At 42.6% G+C, this 17,990-nt stretch overlaps 1 protein-coding gene across 3 annotated transcripts in view; it reads left to right on the plus strand.

Annotated features, from left to right (window-relative positions):
• Positions 1-924: 924 nt before the first annotated feature.
• The window catches only part of LOC140715423 (disintegrin and metalloproteinase domain-containing protein 12-like), a 373,939-nt gene continuing 356,873 nt past the window's right edge, over positions 925-17,990 (plus strand). Inside the window, exon 1 of one of the 3 annotated variants that reach the window (XM_073027589.1) lies at positions 925-1,320. In XM_073027589.1, coding sequence (XP_072883690.1) covers positions 1,158-1,320 — 163 coding nt within the window. In that variant the 5' untranslated portion in view covers positions 925-1,157. The remainder of the gene's footprint in view (positions 1,321-17,990) is intronic. The other 2 variants (XM_073027590.1, XM_073027591.1) reach the window with 2 other exon arrangements.

Raw genomic sequence — 17,990 nt, forward strand, 5'->3', positions numbered from 1 at the left:
AGTTACACTGATGTGTTGACATTGTAGCTGAATAGTGTTAAATTTGCATACACAGCAATGTTCACTTAATTTAATGTTGGTTACTTTCCTCCATGAAGTCAAGGCACTGGAAAAACTTCCTGCTTGCCGCAGGAAGTCGAACAAATACTATTCAAGGAAGCTGTACCTGGAGTTCTCAATTAGTTGAAATACAGTAGTTGTAAATATAGCGTGTACAAGGACAGAGTGTTGCATGCATTTCAGTTACGCTTATATCCAGGAAACATGAATAGGAAAACGGTTTCAACACAACAACAACTAATGACACGGGATTATTTATTAAAAGTCTGTCAGGGATGATGGTTTATTGAACCATGCAGGATTAAGAGGTGCAAACGTTTTCTGCTTTATATTGATATTACGACGGGTAGTTGACTGGGTTTAAGTTGATCTCCCACTGCTCCTGATTAATTTGGGAGAGGAAATGTTTACATTAGAGTGAGAAAGAACGCGCTCTACTTGCAAACGGAAGAAAATGTAGAGCAGCCGAACTGCAAATCTTGAGACAACGCTGCTCACTTTCATTCCACCGGGTGATTGTTAACGTTGAACATCTACTGTCAGCCGCCACTAAGATGATGTAATGGACATTTTTGTCGAGCATTATTGAAATCCCGATTTCCAGAAGTCCGATTTCACAAATCCAGATATCCTAAAGGTCACTTGCAGCTTGGGGCCTCTAGTATTGTTCACCTCACGTGCTAAATCCGAACTAATTGTGGCGGAGGTAACCATTTCAGGGGATGGGACGAGTTCTCTGTTTTGATTACGTCAGCAGGAATAACCCATTCATAGTTTCAAACTGAACGCGACGGGCACTAGGACCCGGGAGCTACATTTGTGGTTAGACAAGCTGCGGTATGGGGGGGGGGGGGGGCTGTTGAAGAAAAGCTGCTAAAGTGGCATTTTAGAGCAGGCTTTTCCGTCTGAGTCCTGAGCACATGAACTGGGCACCTGGGCCCTCGACAGCTTCTTTAGGAACACATGTCTTTGCTGCCTTTGTCCCAAGTGAACTTTGTGACAGTGCCCGAGATCCTGCCCAGTCTGGGAGGGCTGTATGAGGCGAGTGACCGTCTGCCGGAAATCTCCCACGTCCTGATCCCGGCTCCCTCTATATTATGGTGCTGATCTCCCCCATCCAGTTTGATGCAAAGATCGCTAAGTTATCTCACAGTCTGCACAAGATGACAAGAGGACTTGGGCGCAGTGGTTTTGCAGCGAGACTGCAAATACTGTATGTTTTTATAAGCGTAACCGATGCATTCGTGACATGGAAAGATGGTGAGAGTTACTTTTTAAAATTTATTTTGGGTCCTAAAAGTACTATAACTTCTGTGTGTTTTCCCTACTATTTTATGGCCAATGCAATCGCCTTGCTTTCACGCCGTGCTCGTTACTTTGAGTCATCCATTGGCCGTTACACCATCTGGCTCCTATTTGAATTACTCAAAATACATTGGGATCAAACTTTCCTATTGTGCTTCAGAACAGTTGCACAGTTTACTTGGTATCCCGAGAGATATATTGAACCGATGTGATTCGTGCCCATGTAACTATGATCAAGACAGGTTTTCTGTCTTTTGGTTTACTTCCAGCGTAAGATTATTGACTGAATTTGATAGCCAGTTATTCTGTTCTCCGATCCTGCCTGCATCGCTCAAAGCGCGGGGCAGTTCTGCTGTGCTGGGCGTAATGCTCTGGATTGGAAAGCTAATGACCATTGGAAGGAGCTAGAAGTTGGAAATACTTTAGTACCGTTTTATTAGTGTTAGATCCAGTTCGGTTCGGCGCTTTTATAAAAGCTGGAAACTATTCACTTAAGAAAAAGTTACTAGAAACTTAGCAACAAAGTGACTTGTGTGATGGCATTTTTGGATGCAAACAGCGTTTGGAATTAAATGCGAAATCCTGTGATTTCGCTAACTCACTGATTGATTTGGAGTCATGAGCTGGCATGGAATGATTGAGCGAGAACTTCGGAGGTTACTTCTGTGCTCCTAATTAAATGTCAGCATCAGAATATAGTTCTCGATCCTTCAAAGTGTGGCCAATACTGATTAATACTTAGGTTTAAGGGATCTCCTTGCGGACGTATACTCGTTCCCTCTCCCAATTCTCTGTCTTTGTGCTTTCCAAAAGGGCATCGCCCTCTTCGTAACCTACACACGGAGATAACGCAGTTAACTTGAACCACCTTTCACTGATGAACACAAGCTCCCATCGTGTTTGGTTAGAACAGGAGTTAACCTGTATTTATTTGCCTTGGTTGTAATTATGTGTTAGAGGTTAGCTGGAGGAAACTCGCTTATTGAATTTGACGTGTTTCACCTTTTATCAAACGTTAAATCAAGACATCAGTCCTGTCACAGGCTGTGGCATCAATAAAATATTCCCCATTTCTTTCCTGAGTTGGACATCTGATGCAGAGGTTATGTTTTTTTTCTATGTTATCAGTGAATTTGGCATTTCATCTGAAAGGCTAATTGCTTCCCCAGATCAGGCAGCTGCAGTAATCAGATTTTTTGTTCTTCCTGTATAATGAAAATGAATGTACACGATGGATGGAGCTAATTCTATCTAAAACAGTTTCAATATTGGGCTTCTAAAACAGAATGCTAGTCTTTGGAATGTTGCAAACTGAAACAGGTGAGGATTGAATTCATTTTCATTCAAATATGTGTTCATAATATATCAGTATTCAGTTCCTTTAGTCATATGCTGTCAGTTGATTAATCAGTAGTGGGAACTGTTATGTTCCTTTTCATTGGAAGTTCAATATTCTTCCATCATCAGCAGGACTGATAATTTAAAAAGATGCATACTGTCGTGTGGTATGATGTTAATCCAGTATACTGTGTGAGAGAAATTTATTCCACTGGCTCTCTAAACAAAGGGTCTTCTGCCTCAGTTAGGCTGTCATAAGAGGTAAAAGGTCAGGCATTTTCCCTCAGGGAATGAGCAAAAGCCGGAGGAAGATTCTCCAAAGCCTGTCACGTCCCTTTTAGTGATGGATCCTACAGATAGAAACAGGCCTTTTGGCCTACTGAGGCACATCGACCATCAAACACCCATTTATACCAGTCCTACACCATCTCTTTTTTATTCTCCCTGCTTTCTCATCCATTCTTCTCAGATTCTATCACCCATCTACACACTAGAAGTGACTAGAAGTGATTTAACCTAACCTATCTGCACTTCTTTGGAATACAAAAGGAAATTGAAGCCCCCATGTGGTCACAAGCAAAACATTTTAATACATAGATAGCATCAGAAGTTAGGATTCAACTTGGGCTACTGAAGCCATGTGGCAGCAGCTCTCCTAGTTGGTCCTCTGTGTTGCTGTTGTTCTCTGAAGTACAGAAATGAATGGATCTCACACAATGTCCACAGGACAAGATTCATCCATTAACCTGCTGCTGCTGGACAATATCACCTCCCAACAATGAAGGATTCTGGGAAATGAATCACTTCACATACCCATGGGACCCATTATTCAATGAAGGCATTCATCAATCATGAAATTCACCACCACCTTCAGTATGCCTTCTGAGGAAAAGTGTGCTTGAAGCACAGACCTAACAAGAAGCTCATTGTCTCTCAAGTGTTGTGATTCTCGCCCTCCACTTTTGAGACAAGCCAGCTTGAAGTACTGGAGCGGTACCACAAAATACGTGTCAGCAAAATCTTCCAAATCCACTCAGAAACTAAACCAGAAACACCAGAACCTATTCACGGTAGCATAGTGGTGAGGGCAACGCTTTAGACCACCAGTGACAAGCGTTCAATTCCCACTGGTGTCTGTAAGGAGTCTGTACATTCTGCCCGTGACTGCGTGGGTTTCCTCCGGGTGCTCCGGTTTTCTCCCACAGTTCAAAGACGTACCAACTGCTAGGTTAATTGGTCACTGTAAGTTGTCCTGTGATTAGGCCAGGGTTAAGTTGGGGGTTGTTGGGCGGTGCAGTCATAGGGCCAGAAGAGCCTATTCCATGCTGTACCTCAATAAATAATAAATCGGGTCCATTTATGCACACTTCATATGCTGAAGTCCTGTATAGAAGTAGATTTTTCTTAGTTGTATGATTTATATCAAGATCAAATCTGTAGCTGATGATACCTGAAGTCTGATGATATACTTGCTTGACTGCCTGCGATCATCAAAGGTGATAGGTCACAGCCAAAGGCACCAGCCTGCATTGGATCCAATCTATTCCCTTTGATGATCAATTCAAAATAATTCTGAGCACCTTGCACTGGGATTAGCCATGAAGAGACAATAAGCAGGTCTGAATTATGACAGGGATTATTGAGTATTCATCAGTGATGTTTTATTTTATTGCTGACAAACATTTTGCAAATCATTTCTGATCTGCATTCTGTGATCACTGATCAGTTTACACTTTGCGGTAACGAGATGCAGTTCATAGCACCAAAGTCCATCTCAGCAGGCCCTTGCAGGAACTAGCTCAAGTACACAGGAGATTGCTGTGTCCCCTCCTAATCTTCTTTACATCACCTCCTGAACAGCTGCTCAGTAGAATAAGTTAATTATATACTTCCCAGGGCAGTGGTGTTGGGCTATTACAGGTTCCTTGTGGAGCTCCAGACATGATCCAGACAGATCTCATTTGAATTGATGACTCCTTTTGTAAAATGCTTTAGCAGTGCCTTTGACTGATATTTGCAGGATATTAATGCAATGCACAACAGGTGGCTGGCACACCAAAAATAGCCTTGTCTCCGTCAAGGCCTAGAAGACTATGAGTTGCTTGATGGTCCTCTTTCTCAGCAATTAATGATGTGCTTTTCAAGAGCTTGGCAGCCACTTTATTTTTGCCAATGGCGCAGAGACAATCTGTCATTAAGGGCAAGGTCAGGGAACAAAGTATGATTGAGATAAAATTGCCTACACCTCGGTACTGCTTAAATTCAACCATTCTTCTGTTATAATTGTGGCTGTTCATATAGAACTTTCCGAATGTAATTGCCACCATAAAAGTTTTTTTTCTCAGAATGCATTTTCAGCACTTTTTAAGTATCATTCACAGAAAGGAACAACGGTTACAAAGGATAGCAGTCCAGAGGAACCTGAGCAAGCCAATGAGTGAGAAAAATATAAATAATTGAAGTGTTTTAGTAAAATTATTATTATATATAAAGTTAATATTAATCTTGAAACCCCTTTTGTTTTAGTTCAAGTCTTCTTTAAACATAATGATAGTAACTCTACCATATTACTGGTTTGCTTAACTTTCTTGGGAACGTTAATCTCTGTTTGAGCATTGAAGGTGTATTTTGGCAAACTGAATAGAGGTGAATACATCTGGAAAATGTTACTAATCACATGAATAGTCACAATAATCACACAAGTGCCGCCAAATTTAAGGGGTAATGTTATTACCAAGCATAATGGACATTTACTTGAATGCCTGACTTTGTCATTGTTGACAGATCACATCTGTGCCATATCTAAGCTGACAAAAGGCATCAAGTGTTTGTTTCAACACAAATAGTTGGTTCAGAGGAGGGAAGCTGATTAACCACCGAATCACCAGCCATTGTCACCTTCTTCCCTTCAACGTCTTCAAAGGGAACTCAAGATATCCAGTTCTCTTTCCGCTGATGTGATAGATGTCACCGCCTCCCTGCGAGTATTGGGCCCCATGTCAGTTCTGGCTGTATAGGTTGTAACTTTCCCTCATTTTTGGGAGGATGTGATTTCATATCCCACAGTGGAGACTATGAGACCGTAAAACACAGAAGAAGAATCGGACCATTTGGCCCATCAAATTTGCTCCGCCATTCGATCATGGCTACTTTATTTTCCCTCTCAACCTTACTCTCCCTGTAACTGTTGACACACTTACTAATCAAAAACCTATCAACCTCCTCTTTAAATATATCCACTAACTTGCCCTCCATCGCCATCTGTGACAATGAATTCCACAGATTCACCACCCTCTGGCTAAAAAAATTCCTCCTCATCTCTACTCTATTCTTCTATTCTGAGGCTGTACCCTCTGGTCCTAGACTCCCCTACTATTGGAAAAATCCTCATCACACCCGTTCCATTTGGTAGGTTTCAATGAGATCCACCCTCATTCCTTTAAACGCCAGTGAAATCAAATGCTCTTCATACCTTAACCCATTCATTCCCGTGATCATTTGTAAACCTCCTCTGGATCCTCTCCAAGGACAGCGCATCGTTTCTTAGAAACAGTGCCTTGAAAAAGTATTCAGCCCCAACCCTTTGTTCACATAACCCTTTGTTCCCTGGTCTTACAACCAGGGATTTTGATCAAGTTAACTGAGAATTTTTATTTGTGTATTACCCTCCCCCACCACCACACACAGTAAAGCCCCCAAAACACAGAGAAAATTGTAAAGCATGAAAAACTACAAATTCAAAATCTAAAATGTCAGCAATTCAAATGTATTCAAACACGAGAAAATCTGCAGATGCTGGAAATCCAAAGCAATGCATACAAAATGCTGGAGGAACTCAGCAAGCCAGGCAGCATCTATGGCATCTATGGAAAAGAGTAAATAGTCAACGTTGTGGGCCAGGACCATTCATCAGGACTGGAAAGAAAGGGGAGAAGTCAGAGTGAGAAGGTGGGGGGAGGGGAAGAAGAAGTACAAGGTGGGAGGTGAAGTGGAGGGGAGAATGGGGTGAAGTAAAGAGCTAAGAAGTTGATTGGTGAAAGAGATAGGTAGCTGGAGAAGGGAGAATCTGATAGGAGAGGACAGAAATCCATGGAAGAAAGATAAGGGGGAGGAGCACCAGAGGGAGGTGAAAGAGGGAAATTGGAAGGGGGAATGGTGAAAGGAGGGAGGCATTACCAGAAGTTCGAGAAATCGATGTTCATGCCATCGGGTTGGAGGCCATCCCGACGGAACACAAGGTGTTGCTCATCCAAGCTGAGTGTGGCCTCATTGCGATAGTAGAGGAGCCCATGGACTGGCATGCTGGAATGGAAATGGGAAGGTAGAATTGAAATGGGTGGTTAATATGGGAGATCCCACTTTTTCTGGCAGATGGAGTGTAGGTGCTTAGTGAATCAGTCTCCCAGCCTAAGTCGAGTCTCACCGATAGGACTCACCAGGAGGCCACACTGAGAACACTGGATACAGTAGATGTCCCCAACAGACTCACAAGTGAAGTAATGTCTCACTTGGAAGGACTGTTTGTGGCCCTGAATGGTAGTGAAGAGAGGAGGTGTAGGGGCAAGTGTGGTACTTGTTCACCTTGCAAGCAAAGGTACCAGTAGGGAGGGACACCTCGGCAAGGGAGTCGTGTAGGGGGCGTTCCCTGCAGAAAACGGGAAGTGTGCAGGAATGATGTGTTTGGTGGTGCAATCCCGTTGAAGATGGTGGAAGTTATGGAGAATTATGTGCTGGACATGGAGGCTAGTTGGGTGGTAGGTCAGGACAAGAGGAACCCTATCCTTGGTGTGGCAGTGGGAGGATGAGGTGAGGGCAGACGTGCGCAAGATAGAAGAGATGTGGGTGAGGGCAGCGTTGATGGTGGAGGAAGGGAAACCTCTTTCTTTGAAGAAGGAAGATATCTCAGTAGTTCTGGAATGAAAATCCTGATAGCAGATGTTGCAGAGATTGAGGAACTGAGAGAAGGGGATGCCATTTTTTAAAATCCTTTCTTTCAATATCTTCTATCCTCTCTTATCAGATTCCTCGTTTTTCAGCCCCTTATCTCTTTCACCAATCAACTTCCCACCTCTTTACTTCACTCTCCTGGTTTCACCTATCACCTACTATTTTGTACTTCTAACTCCCCTCCCCCCACCTTCTTACTCTGCCTTCCCCTCTTTCTTTCCAGTCCTGATGAAGGGTCTTGGGCCAAAACGTTGACTGTTTATTAATTTTCATAGATGCTGCTTGGCCTGCTGAGTTCCTCCAGTGTTTTGTGTGTGTTGCACCATGTGATAGAACAAGATTTGCCCATTCCTCCTTGTAAAATTGCTCCAAGTTAGTTGGAGTGTGGTTGTGGACAGCAATCTTGAGGTCTGGCCAGAGATGTTCAATTGGGTTAAGATTAGGACTCTGACTGGGCCACTCAAGGACATAAATTTTCGTCATTTGAAGCCATTTCATGGTTGTTCTGGTAGTGTGTTTTGGGTTGTTCTGCTGAAAGACATATTTCCTTCCCAGAAGCAGAGGCTAGCAGGTTTTTATCCAGGATCTCTCTGTATTTAGCTGCATTCATCTTCCCATCAATCCTGACCAGATTTCCAGTCCTTGCTGCTGAAAGGCATCCCCAGAGGATGATGCTACCTCCATCATACTTTACAGTAGGGATGGTGTTACCTGGCTGATGTGCAGTAGTTGATTTACGCCACACGTACCACTCAGTGTTGATGCCAATCGTAATACCTTCTCCCATATCTTCACCCTATCTACTAAGTGACATTTTACAAAGCCTTTACGGGCAAGGATATGTTTTTTTTAGCTATGGCTTCTTCCTTGCCACTCTTCCATAAATACTCATTTTATGCAAGGCCCTAGAGATTGTGGAGCCATGAAATCCATCTCCATTTGCAGCCATTGATTTCTTCAGCTCACTCAGAGTGACACAGTTGGGGTCACAGTTGCCTCTCTTAAAGGCCCATTCTTCTCCAGCCATTTAGTTTAGAGGGATGGTCTGATCTAGGCAGTATGGCTGTGCTTTCATATGTTTTTTCACGTTTTCACAATGCACTGCACTGAGCTGAGGTATGTTTAGTGCTTTTGAGATGCTCTTGTATCCTTCCCCAGATCTGTGCTTCTCTATTATCATTTCCCTGACTCACCTTGAATGCTCTTTTGTCTTCATTTTGGGCTGCGCTATTGAAAATCTGCCATGCTGTTGAACCTTTGAAAGAGAGGGGGTATTGATTCTTATGAATTCATTGAAAACAGGTATCCTCCAATTTTGTACATCACAAATTGGTTGAGTTGGTAAGGTTGGAAAGTTAGCATAATAATTACAAAAGGGCTGAATACATTTTCAGCCTCACAATTCTGGTTTTTAATTTTTAACAGGTTTTGTAATCTTTTCTATTGATTTGAGATGATGCACCATGTTTTGGAGATTAGCTGAAAATATCTTACTTCAATATATTTTAAATTTAGAAAATAAGACAGTAAAATGTGAGAATAGTTGAGGGGCTGCATACTTTTTCCAAGGCAGTGTCTGGGACCTAAAGCTGCTCACAATGCTCCAGGCCTAATCTGACCTATGCCTGATAATGTCACAGCATTTGCTTTTATAACCTGGTCCTCTTGAAATGACTACTAACATTGCATTTGCCTTGAATGAAATACAAGTTCTGGGTTGATAATCGATGTGGTCAGTATGGAACGCTGCTTTGTCAAATGTTCTCTCAGATGGACAGTACCGATTGTATGGGGCTATTTCAAAGAAATAAAAGACTAGCAAATATTTACCCGTCAAGTGAGAAAAGATTATCTTTTCATTGTTGTACCTTGGAGGTTTCAGAAGTTTTGTGTGCAAATTGCCGCAATCTTATTTTATAACTTCATTTTAAAAATGCTTTTTTAGCTGTGGAACACTGGGTTTTTCTGGGGTGTGGAAGACTTATATTAGGGCATGTCTTTCTTAATCTCTTTTGTCAACAAAGTTTGTCAGCACCACAGACACACTTCACTATTAAAGCTTTTTTTTTAGGTGATAATGAGATTTGCTTGAAAATTAGATTTTCAAGTAATTGCTAAGCAATTGAGTTACCAATGCAACCCTTTACTTAAAAAAATGTGTCAAAATGTGGAATTCACTCCTGTTTAAGTAAAGATAGAGTCATAGAGTAATATAGCATTGAAGGTGGCCCTTCAGCCCAACTTGTCCATGCTGACTATTGTGTCCCACAAGCTCGTCCCATTTGCCCAAGTTTGGTGCATATCTTTCTAAGCCCCTGTTACCTGTCTACTTATTCAGATGTTTTTGGAATGTTGTTATTGTACCTTTGTCAACCACTTTCTCTGACAGCTCGTTCTATGTGCATACCACTATCTGCAAGCAAACACTGCTGTCATTTTCCTTTTAAATCTCTCACTTCTCAGCTTAAACATATCCTCTCTAATTACACTTCAATAAGGTCACCCCTCAATCTGCTAAATTTCAAGGAATAAAGTCTTAGCCTGCCCATCTTGTCCATATAATTCAAACCCTCAAGTCCTGGCAGCATCCTTGTAAATCTTTTCTGCACTCTTTCAAGTTTAATCATTTCTTTCCTGTAAAAGGGGAACCAATTCCATGTGTGGCCTCACCAATGTCTTGTACAACAGCAACATAACACCCCAACTCTGATAAAATACATCAAGGTCATTTAGTGTATACTGGTCTCCTGGTGCAGCCTCCTCTACATCAGACAGACCCAACACAGATTGGGAAATTGCTTCATTAAGCACCTTCACTCCATCAGTCTAACAGTCAGGATCTCCCGGTGGCCGGAGATTTCAATTTTAATTTCCATTCCCACACTTACATGGTTTTCATGGCCATTCACCTATCACCAACTGAGTTGTGCTCTTTCCCCTCCCCCACACTTTTTTTTCCTTTCCCAGCTTGATGAAGGGTCTCAGCCTGAAAGGCTGACTATTCATTTACCCGCATCGAAGCTGCCTGATCTGTTTTGTACAAATTACTCCAGCATTCCAGCATCTACAGTCTCTCCTGAGTCTCTCATACACAATGCTATTTCCAGTGAAGGCCAGTGTACCAAACCCTTCCTTCACCTGTGACACTGCTTTCGGCAAACTGTATATTTGTTCCTGTAGCTTCCTCTGCTCCACAACACTACCATCCACTGTACAAGTCTTACCCTTCCTTGATTTCCCAAAATGTAAAACTTCACGCTTATTTAACTTCAAATTCACTTGTGTAAAGGGGGTTTCTTCTTTTTTCTTTGTTACTGTGTATGTAATCAAAATGGCTTCTTTGTTTTTGTTAAAAGTAGGAATGCTTCTTTGTTGCGAGAGAGTGCTGGAAGCTTGTTTGGGTTAAAATTTACTGATAATGAGAATTGTATTCCTTTGTAAACCAATTGGGATTAATGTTGTTCTTTCTTCTGAGTCTGTAAGCTATTGTTGGCGGGCTTTTGGGGAGATCGGCGCGAGGGGTTGAGAGAGAGAGGACGCGATGCTGTAAGCTGGGCGAGGAACGGACCCCAAGCGGGGGTCCAAGGCCAGGAGTTACTCCGAGGAGAGGAGATAAAGCTAGATGTGCTTGGTTGACCACTTCGGGTGGTCCTAAGCTGCGAGTCGAGGAGTTCGGAGGGGATTGAATGGTGGCCAGAAGACTTCAGTAATTGAGCTCCAACGGTTGTGCACAAAGTGGTTTGGACTTTGATAAGTTTGGCACCTTTTCTTTATTGTTTTTCCTTCATATATACTGTATCGTTATTAATCACTTAGTTATAGTAACCTTTATAAATTGTACTCATTTAATCGCATATGGTGTACTGTCTGTTTTTGGGCGAGGCAGGGACATCACACAGCATCCACACCAGCTGATTACCCAGTTTGGCGGGGCCGAAGGCTGCTCCCCCTAGACGAGAACAAGCTGAGCGAGCCTGAGGCGACCCAGAGGATTACATTGTGGGGGCTCGTCCGGGATTGATTTATGTGGAAGCTGTGTGATCACCCTCTTTAAATTATGTCTGCGGCGAAGAGCTGGTGTGCCTTTGCGGGTGTGCGATTGCTGGTTATCTCTGCATGTGTGTTGGGTGAGTGGCAGTGCTTGGCTGAGGGAAAGTGACAGGAATTGGTTGGAAGTTTGAGTAGGTGGGCTGGTGACGTTGTTAGAACTGTCGGGTACAATTACCTCGAAGTGACAGCTGCCAGTTCCGGGAAAGTGTGGGAAAATGCATGTGGTTCGACTGGAAGTCAAATGCCGCAGCTGGGGGGCTTATCATATCCGTGGCAGGAGATTGGTGGAAAGTTTTTAGGGTATCTCTTTTGGCTAGGGGGGCAGATAAATTGTTTGCAGTGCCAGGGGGATCTGTCAAGGGGATCAGCTCCTCCCTCAGTTGTTCAGTTGATCCGAGAGCTGTCGGGAAACTTAGAGGAGGCCCAGTGGGGGAACGGCTTGGGGTCTCTGGGGGAGCACGTTCCCAGCGATGTACCAAGGAACTCCCGAAAGGAACAGCCCCTATTCCTGAAGGCTTAGAGGGACCAAGCACACAGGTGCTGTTACGGATGGATGGAAGTGGCGCTGGTTAAGTTGCTGTACAGTTTGTTTTATAACCGTTATTGGAAGCATTTACCCTTGACGACATTGAGGGCACTGGAGATTTGGGGTACCAGTGCCAGTGATTATCCAGATGACGGTTGTTGGTCAGTGAAAATGGAGTTCTTGGAGGCAAAAGTGGAGGTGACTGAGGTTCGTGAATCATTAATGCTGATGTGTCTGGACACTGTTGAGACGGGCAGCGTTTTGGTTCTGGAGAGAACCAATATCCTGCTGGTGCGCTTGGGGGCCTGCCCGGAGGAGGTGGGTGAGCGTTGTTTGGAGGCATTATCGATGCACCCAGAGTTTTGAGCTGCTTGTGCGGACGTGTGTAGCAGCATTGGGCCGATACCGAATTCAAACAAGAGCCGGTGGTGGTACGGCCTGGGGGAAGTATCTGAGGGTGAGACCCTCTTAGTGGACTCTGCGAAATACCACGAGGGAGGGGAGTTGACCGCTGAAGACACCTTGGTGAGAGAGAGGTTGCGGCGACTGGCCCCTGAAGCCGTGGAAGACGTAGGCAGCGTGCGTGTGGATTATATTGCGCTGAAGAGGCGCACTGTCAGTGACCAGAATACGGCCCCGAGAGCCGAAGAGGCGATGGCCTATCTGAGTGGTGCGAAGTGGTTTAAGGTGCTGGATCTGAGGAGTGGATGTTGCCAGATCCCGATGAGTGGGGCCGACAAGGAGAAGACGGCCGTTATAAATTCCCTAGGAGTCTTCCGTTCTGAAAAGATGCCACAGGGCATATCTGGAGCCCTTGCAACCTTCCTGCGGGGCATGTGGAAGACCATGGGGGATGTGGAGGTGTTTGGAGTTTTGGTGTATGTGGATGATCTCTTGGTATTTGGATTTGCCTCAGGAGAATATGAAGTGAGGTCGTTGCAGGAGCGGCTGAGAACTACAGAGTTAAAGTGTTTTCTGGACACGTGCCAGGGCTGGCGAAGGTCGCAGCTCGTGAGTGACTGTCTCTACGGAATCAAGTTTGAAATGAAGATGGAGAGACTGGAGAAAGTGATCTGGAACTGTTTGGAAGACTTACAAGTTGAGGAGAACAAAGAAAGTTGTCTGACTGAGGGCAACAGCAAACTGAGAACCTGGAGAGGGGAGTTTACGGAGGTGAAGAAATTACAGACAAATCTCGGAAGAGGGAAGCGGAAGCTTGAAGGGAACCTGAAGATGACCATCGACAGTTCAAATGAAGTGCAAAACCTGAAAGTTGATCTGGAAGAAGTCATGAAGAAGAAAAAACTGGAGAGAAGTGCAGTGAATACTGAACTGGAGGCTGACCAATCTTTAACTGCTGCTTTTCAGGTCGGGGTGGAAGAAGCTGTTGGAGTAACTGCGTCCCAGATTGAGATGGCCGGGATGCGTGAGTCAGAACTGCTGAACCTGTGGCGAGAGTTGCAGGGGCCAGAGAAGAAGCTGATGTCTCGATTGCAGGAGGCTGAAGAGATTGCAGGAACAGTGCAGGCCACGTGTTTCCAGTTGGAGAAGATCAAACCGCAGCTACCGATCGCAGAAATGAGGAAGAATACAGATTTGATGGATAATGTGCTGGATGTGTGGTACATGCTGCCTTTTGCTGACTTTCCCTCGATTGAGGAAGAGACCTTTGGCCCTTCTCCCACTGAGTCAGGTGTAGTGGGGAGGGTTAGCTGTGTGCAGTGTGGGGCATGAGTGAGAGGTTGAGAGAGGAGTTGGTAGCGGGCCCGAGGTATCCCCAGTTGTGACCGAGCCTGAAGGGTTTCGGTGAGGGGGTACGGAGGTCTCAGAAGGGTTAGGGAACTCCCAGATAGTTGGCCTATGTAGCGCCTGAGGAACAGGGCGTGAGGTTTACTGTGTGGAGAGGAGATGTTACTGTTTGTGCTTGGGTTACGGTGTGTTGGCAGGAGAGGTGGCGAGTTATTTAATAGTCATGAGGACATGACTTTTATTTGGTGGGGGGAGAGTGTAAAGGGGGTTTCTTCTTTTTTCTTTGTTACTGTGTATGTAATCAAAATGGCTTCTTTGTTTTGTTAAAAGCAGGAATGCTTCTTTGTTGCGAGAGAGTGCTGGAAGCTTGTTTGGGTTAAAATTTACTGATAACGAGAATTGTATTCCTTTGTAAACCAATTGGAATTAATGTTCTTTCTTCTGAGTCTGTAAGCTATTGTTGGCGGGCTTTTGGGGAGATTGGCACAAGGGGTTGAGAGAGAGAGGACGCGATGCTGTAAGCTGGGCGAGGAACGGACCCCAAGCGGGGGTCCAAGGCCAGGAGTTACTCCGAGGAGAGGAGATAAAGCTAGATGTGCTTGGTTGACCACTTCGGGTGGTCCTAAGCTGCGAGTCGAGGAGTTCGGAGGGGATCGAATGGTGGCCAGAAGACTTCAGTAATTGAGCTCCAACGGTTGTGCACGAAGTGGTTTGGACTTTGATAAGTTTGGCGCCTTTTCTTTATTGTTTTTCCTTCATATATACTGTATCGTTATTAATCACTTAGTTATAGTAACCTTTATAAATTGTACTCATTTAATCGCATATGGTGTACTGTCTGTTTTTGGGCGAGGCGGGGACATCACACAGCATCCACACCAGCTGATTACCCAGTTTGGTGGGGCTGAAGGCTGCTCCCCCTAGACGAGAACGAGCTGAGCGAGCCTGAGGCGACCCAGGGGGTTACACTTGTCAATCCTCATCCCACTAATCTAGTTGATCAATAACCCCATGTAATTTTTGATAACCTCCTTCACTGTCTGCAATATCACCTTTTTAAGTATCATCTGCAAACTTACTCTGCAAGACAACAAACTGTGCAAATACAGAAGTTATAAATTCTTCCTTTTAGCATGATTTTTGCACAGTGGTCGAATGGCGAGTTGGTGTGGTCTTTCATTGATTCTATTATGGTTATTATTCTATTATGGATTTATTGACTATGTCTGTAAAAAATGAATCTCAGGGTTGTATATGGCGGCGTGTATGTATTTTGATAATAAATTTACTTTGAACTTTGCATCTTCTTCTTAGCCACTTCTTCAGGATTGAGGATGATTTCTCTGCTCCCAACTGCAGTCTAACTTCCAGTTTATGTTGAAACAAATTCAAAATATTGAGTTAGTTGATTAAGCTTATATCATGCATGCACAGGAATGATTTAGAGCAGAAGTTCCCAACCTTTCTCATGTCATGGACCCCTACCATTAACCGAGGGGTCTGTGGACCCCAGGTTGGGAACCCCTGGTTTAGAGGGATATGAAGCAAATTGGACTGGTTTGGAAGGGCGTCTTAGATGATGTTGATCAATTGGGCTGAAGGTCCTATTTCCATGCTGTATAACTCCATGAAATGCACCCACTCAAGCTTTGTGGGTTCTGTAGTGACTAATGAGAATAATTATGTGAACTTTGAACTCTTCTACTGATTGAATAGGTGGTGGGTGAGGGGGTGGACAGGGTGAACAGGATTGTGAGTTGGTGCTCTCCTTCCACCGCTCACTCTCCTTTGAGATTCTTAGTACCATGCTGCAGGCTAAGTGTACAAGAGAGAGGAAAGACTAGAAAGATATGCTGATACAAAGGGATAAAGCAAGACAAGACATTGATCCATGGGGCCTAAGTATTGACATGTGGCCACAAGGTCTTTCTGAGCATTATTATAGGCCTCTCTAGTTGAGCATCCAAATCAAAATCAGTGACCCAAGGTTAAGTAGAAGAGTCAAAATATTTATAAATCATCTCCTTACCACTGTAAGACTTTTTCTCTATAAAGCTATATAATTACCTTATCAAATGATGAAGTGGTGCTAAAAGAGTATCATTTTTGATGTATCCTAATGAGTCACTTGGTTTTTACATTAATGTTCACATAATAGTTTTGTTTGAAGATATAAATAGTTGTAAAATCAGAAGCATTTTTATGGTTATTTAAGGCCAATGGTAGGGTATAAAATCTATTTTTTGTATGAGGATGGGTTAAATGAGTGGGGAAGGTAAATTCCTTATTTAGTTGAACTGCTTAAGTCAATGGAGTTAAAGCTGGGAAGAACGCAGGGTATACTAATTTTCACTATATGTTGTTGATCACAGTAATTCTTATAAATAATATGCACTGTTTAATAGAATTTTGGTCAGGATGTACAGTACATGACTAATATATGACAGGCTGTAATTATGATACTTGTATATTAAAAAAAACTTTTTCTAAAATATTGGTAACGTACTGTTAGAGACCACTGTTTTTAAAGATACATTTTTAATAAGATTTGTACATTTAAACAAACTCGTATTTTTCACGCTCACTGGCAGAAAGCAGTATAGCAGCTAATGATCTTTCTTATTTTTCATTGGCTTCCTATTAGCGCATTACCCACGTGATGTAATTATTTTAATTATGTAGCCTATTAATTAATTCAGTCCTATCTGAGACATTTTTCAATTTTTATTTATAAAATTGATAGATTTTTCCGAAGCGCCATCTTTATTTTTTGTCTTAGCCTTAATTCCCCTCCTTAGCATTGTTTCTTAGCTCTTTATTTGATTTGCTTAGTTAGTATTTGTATGTTTGTTTGTACTCCAAAATAAATGGAAATCTTAGAATAAAGACTGCTCATCATTCTTGACTCCTGGAAGAGCCCCAAGGATCAGAAAATAAACAGAAACAACAGGATCAAACATGACATATTCTGAAGTGGTATTGAACTTTATTCAGTTATTATGATGATTTGATTCTGCTTCTGAATTACCTTTTATATAAATGAAAGTGTAAAGTACACTTGTCTCAAATTGCTTGTTTGTAATCTTCCTTTCAGCATTTCCTTTTGATTACATGAACTTATCCAATAAATCATTGACAAAGCAATATACAATAGCTCAAAGCAATACATGCATTGTAGGTCATTTAGGATATTCAATATTATGGTGACAAATAATAAATCAGATATGCATTAAAATAGAATATTCAATAAGCATGGAGCAATGAAACTTGCTCGAGTGCAATGGAGATATTACAAAATTAATATCAAATTAAATTCATACACCAGAGTTTGTGAATCAGAAATGTGGCTCCATGCTGAGTTCACAGGTAGCAGAATATGTCTATTGCCCCACAGCAGCCAGCAACTCATACTGTTGGTCTCTTAAACACTCACTTGTATGTGAATAAGTTGAGTATTTGTGAACTGGGGAGTACCTGTACTGCATAGTTTAAATAGACTTTACAACAAGGGAGCACACGAAAAATTTATTAGTAGCCAAGAAGGCATATTAACAACATTCTTTCAATATTTTTTGGTTTTTGAAGAGAGAAGCATCCTCTTGTGTTGATTTCTAAAGATTATGATATGGTTCTAAGGATTCATAAATATGTAATGCAGCTATGTTAAGGTTGTGCTTTGTGAGATAGAATGTTTAATATAATTCAGCCTTTCTTAGCACTGATCTCTCCTAAACTGTCCATCCAAGGAGTCTTCTGGTAACTTAGATCCCTGTAGATTATGTTCAGAACTCTTGGATCAACTCCAGATGTGCTGGATGTTAAACTAAAATACCAAAGCTGGCGAGCATATTCTGCAGGATTTAATCGCCTTTTTGGAGAATAATAAATCAGCAATATTAGAATTATCGCTCACACCAAAAAAAAACCTAAAATAAATGATTCCATTGTTAACTTTTTCTGCTCAATTTATCAACATTTTATTTGTCAGGTTTTAATTCTAACTTATCAGATAGAT

Source organism: Hemitrygon akajei, chromosome 23 (genome assembly GCF_048418815.1).
Source record: "Hemitrygon akajei chromosome 23, sHemAka1.3, whole genome shotgun sequence".
NCBI classification, from domain to species: Eukaryota; Metazoa; Chordata; class Chondrichthyes; order Myliobatiformes; family Dasyatidae; genus Hemitrygon; species Hemitrygon akajei.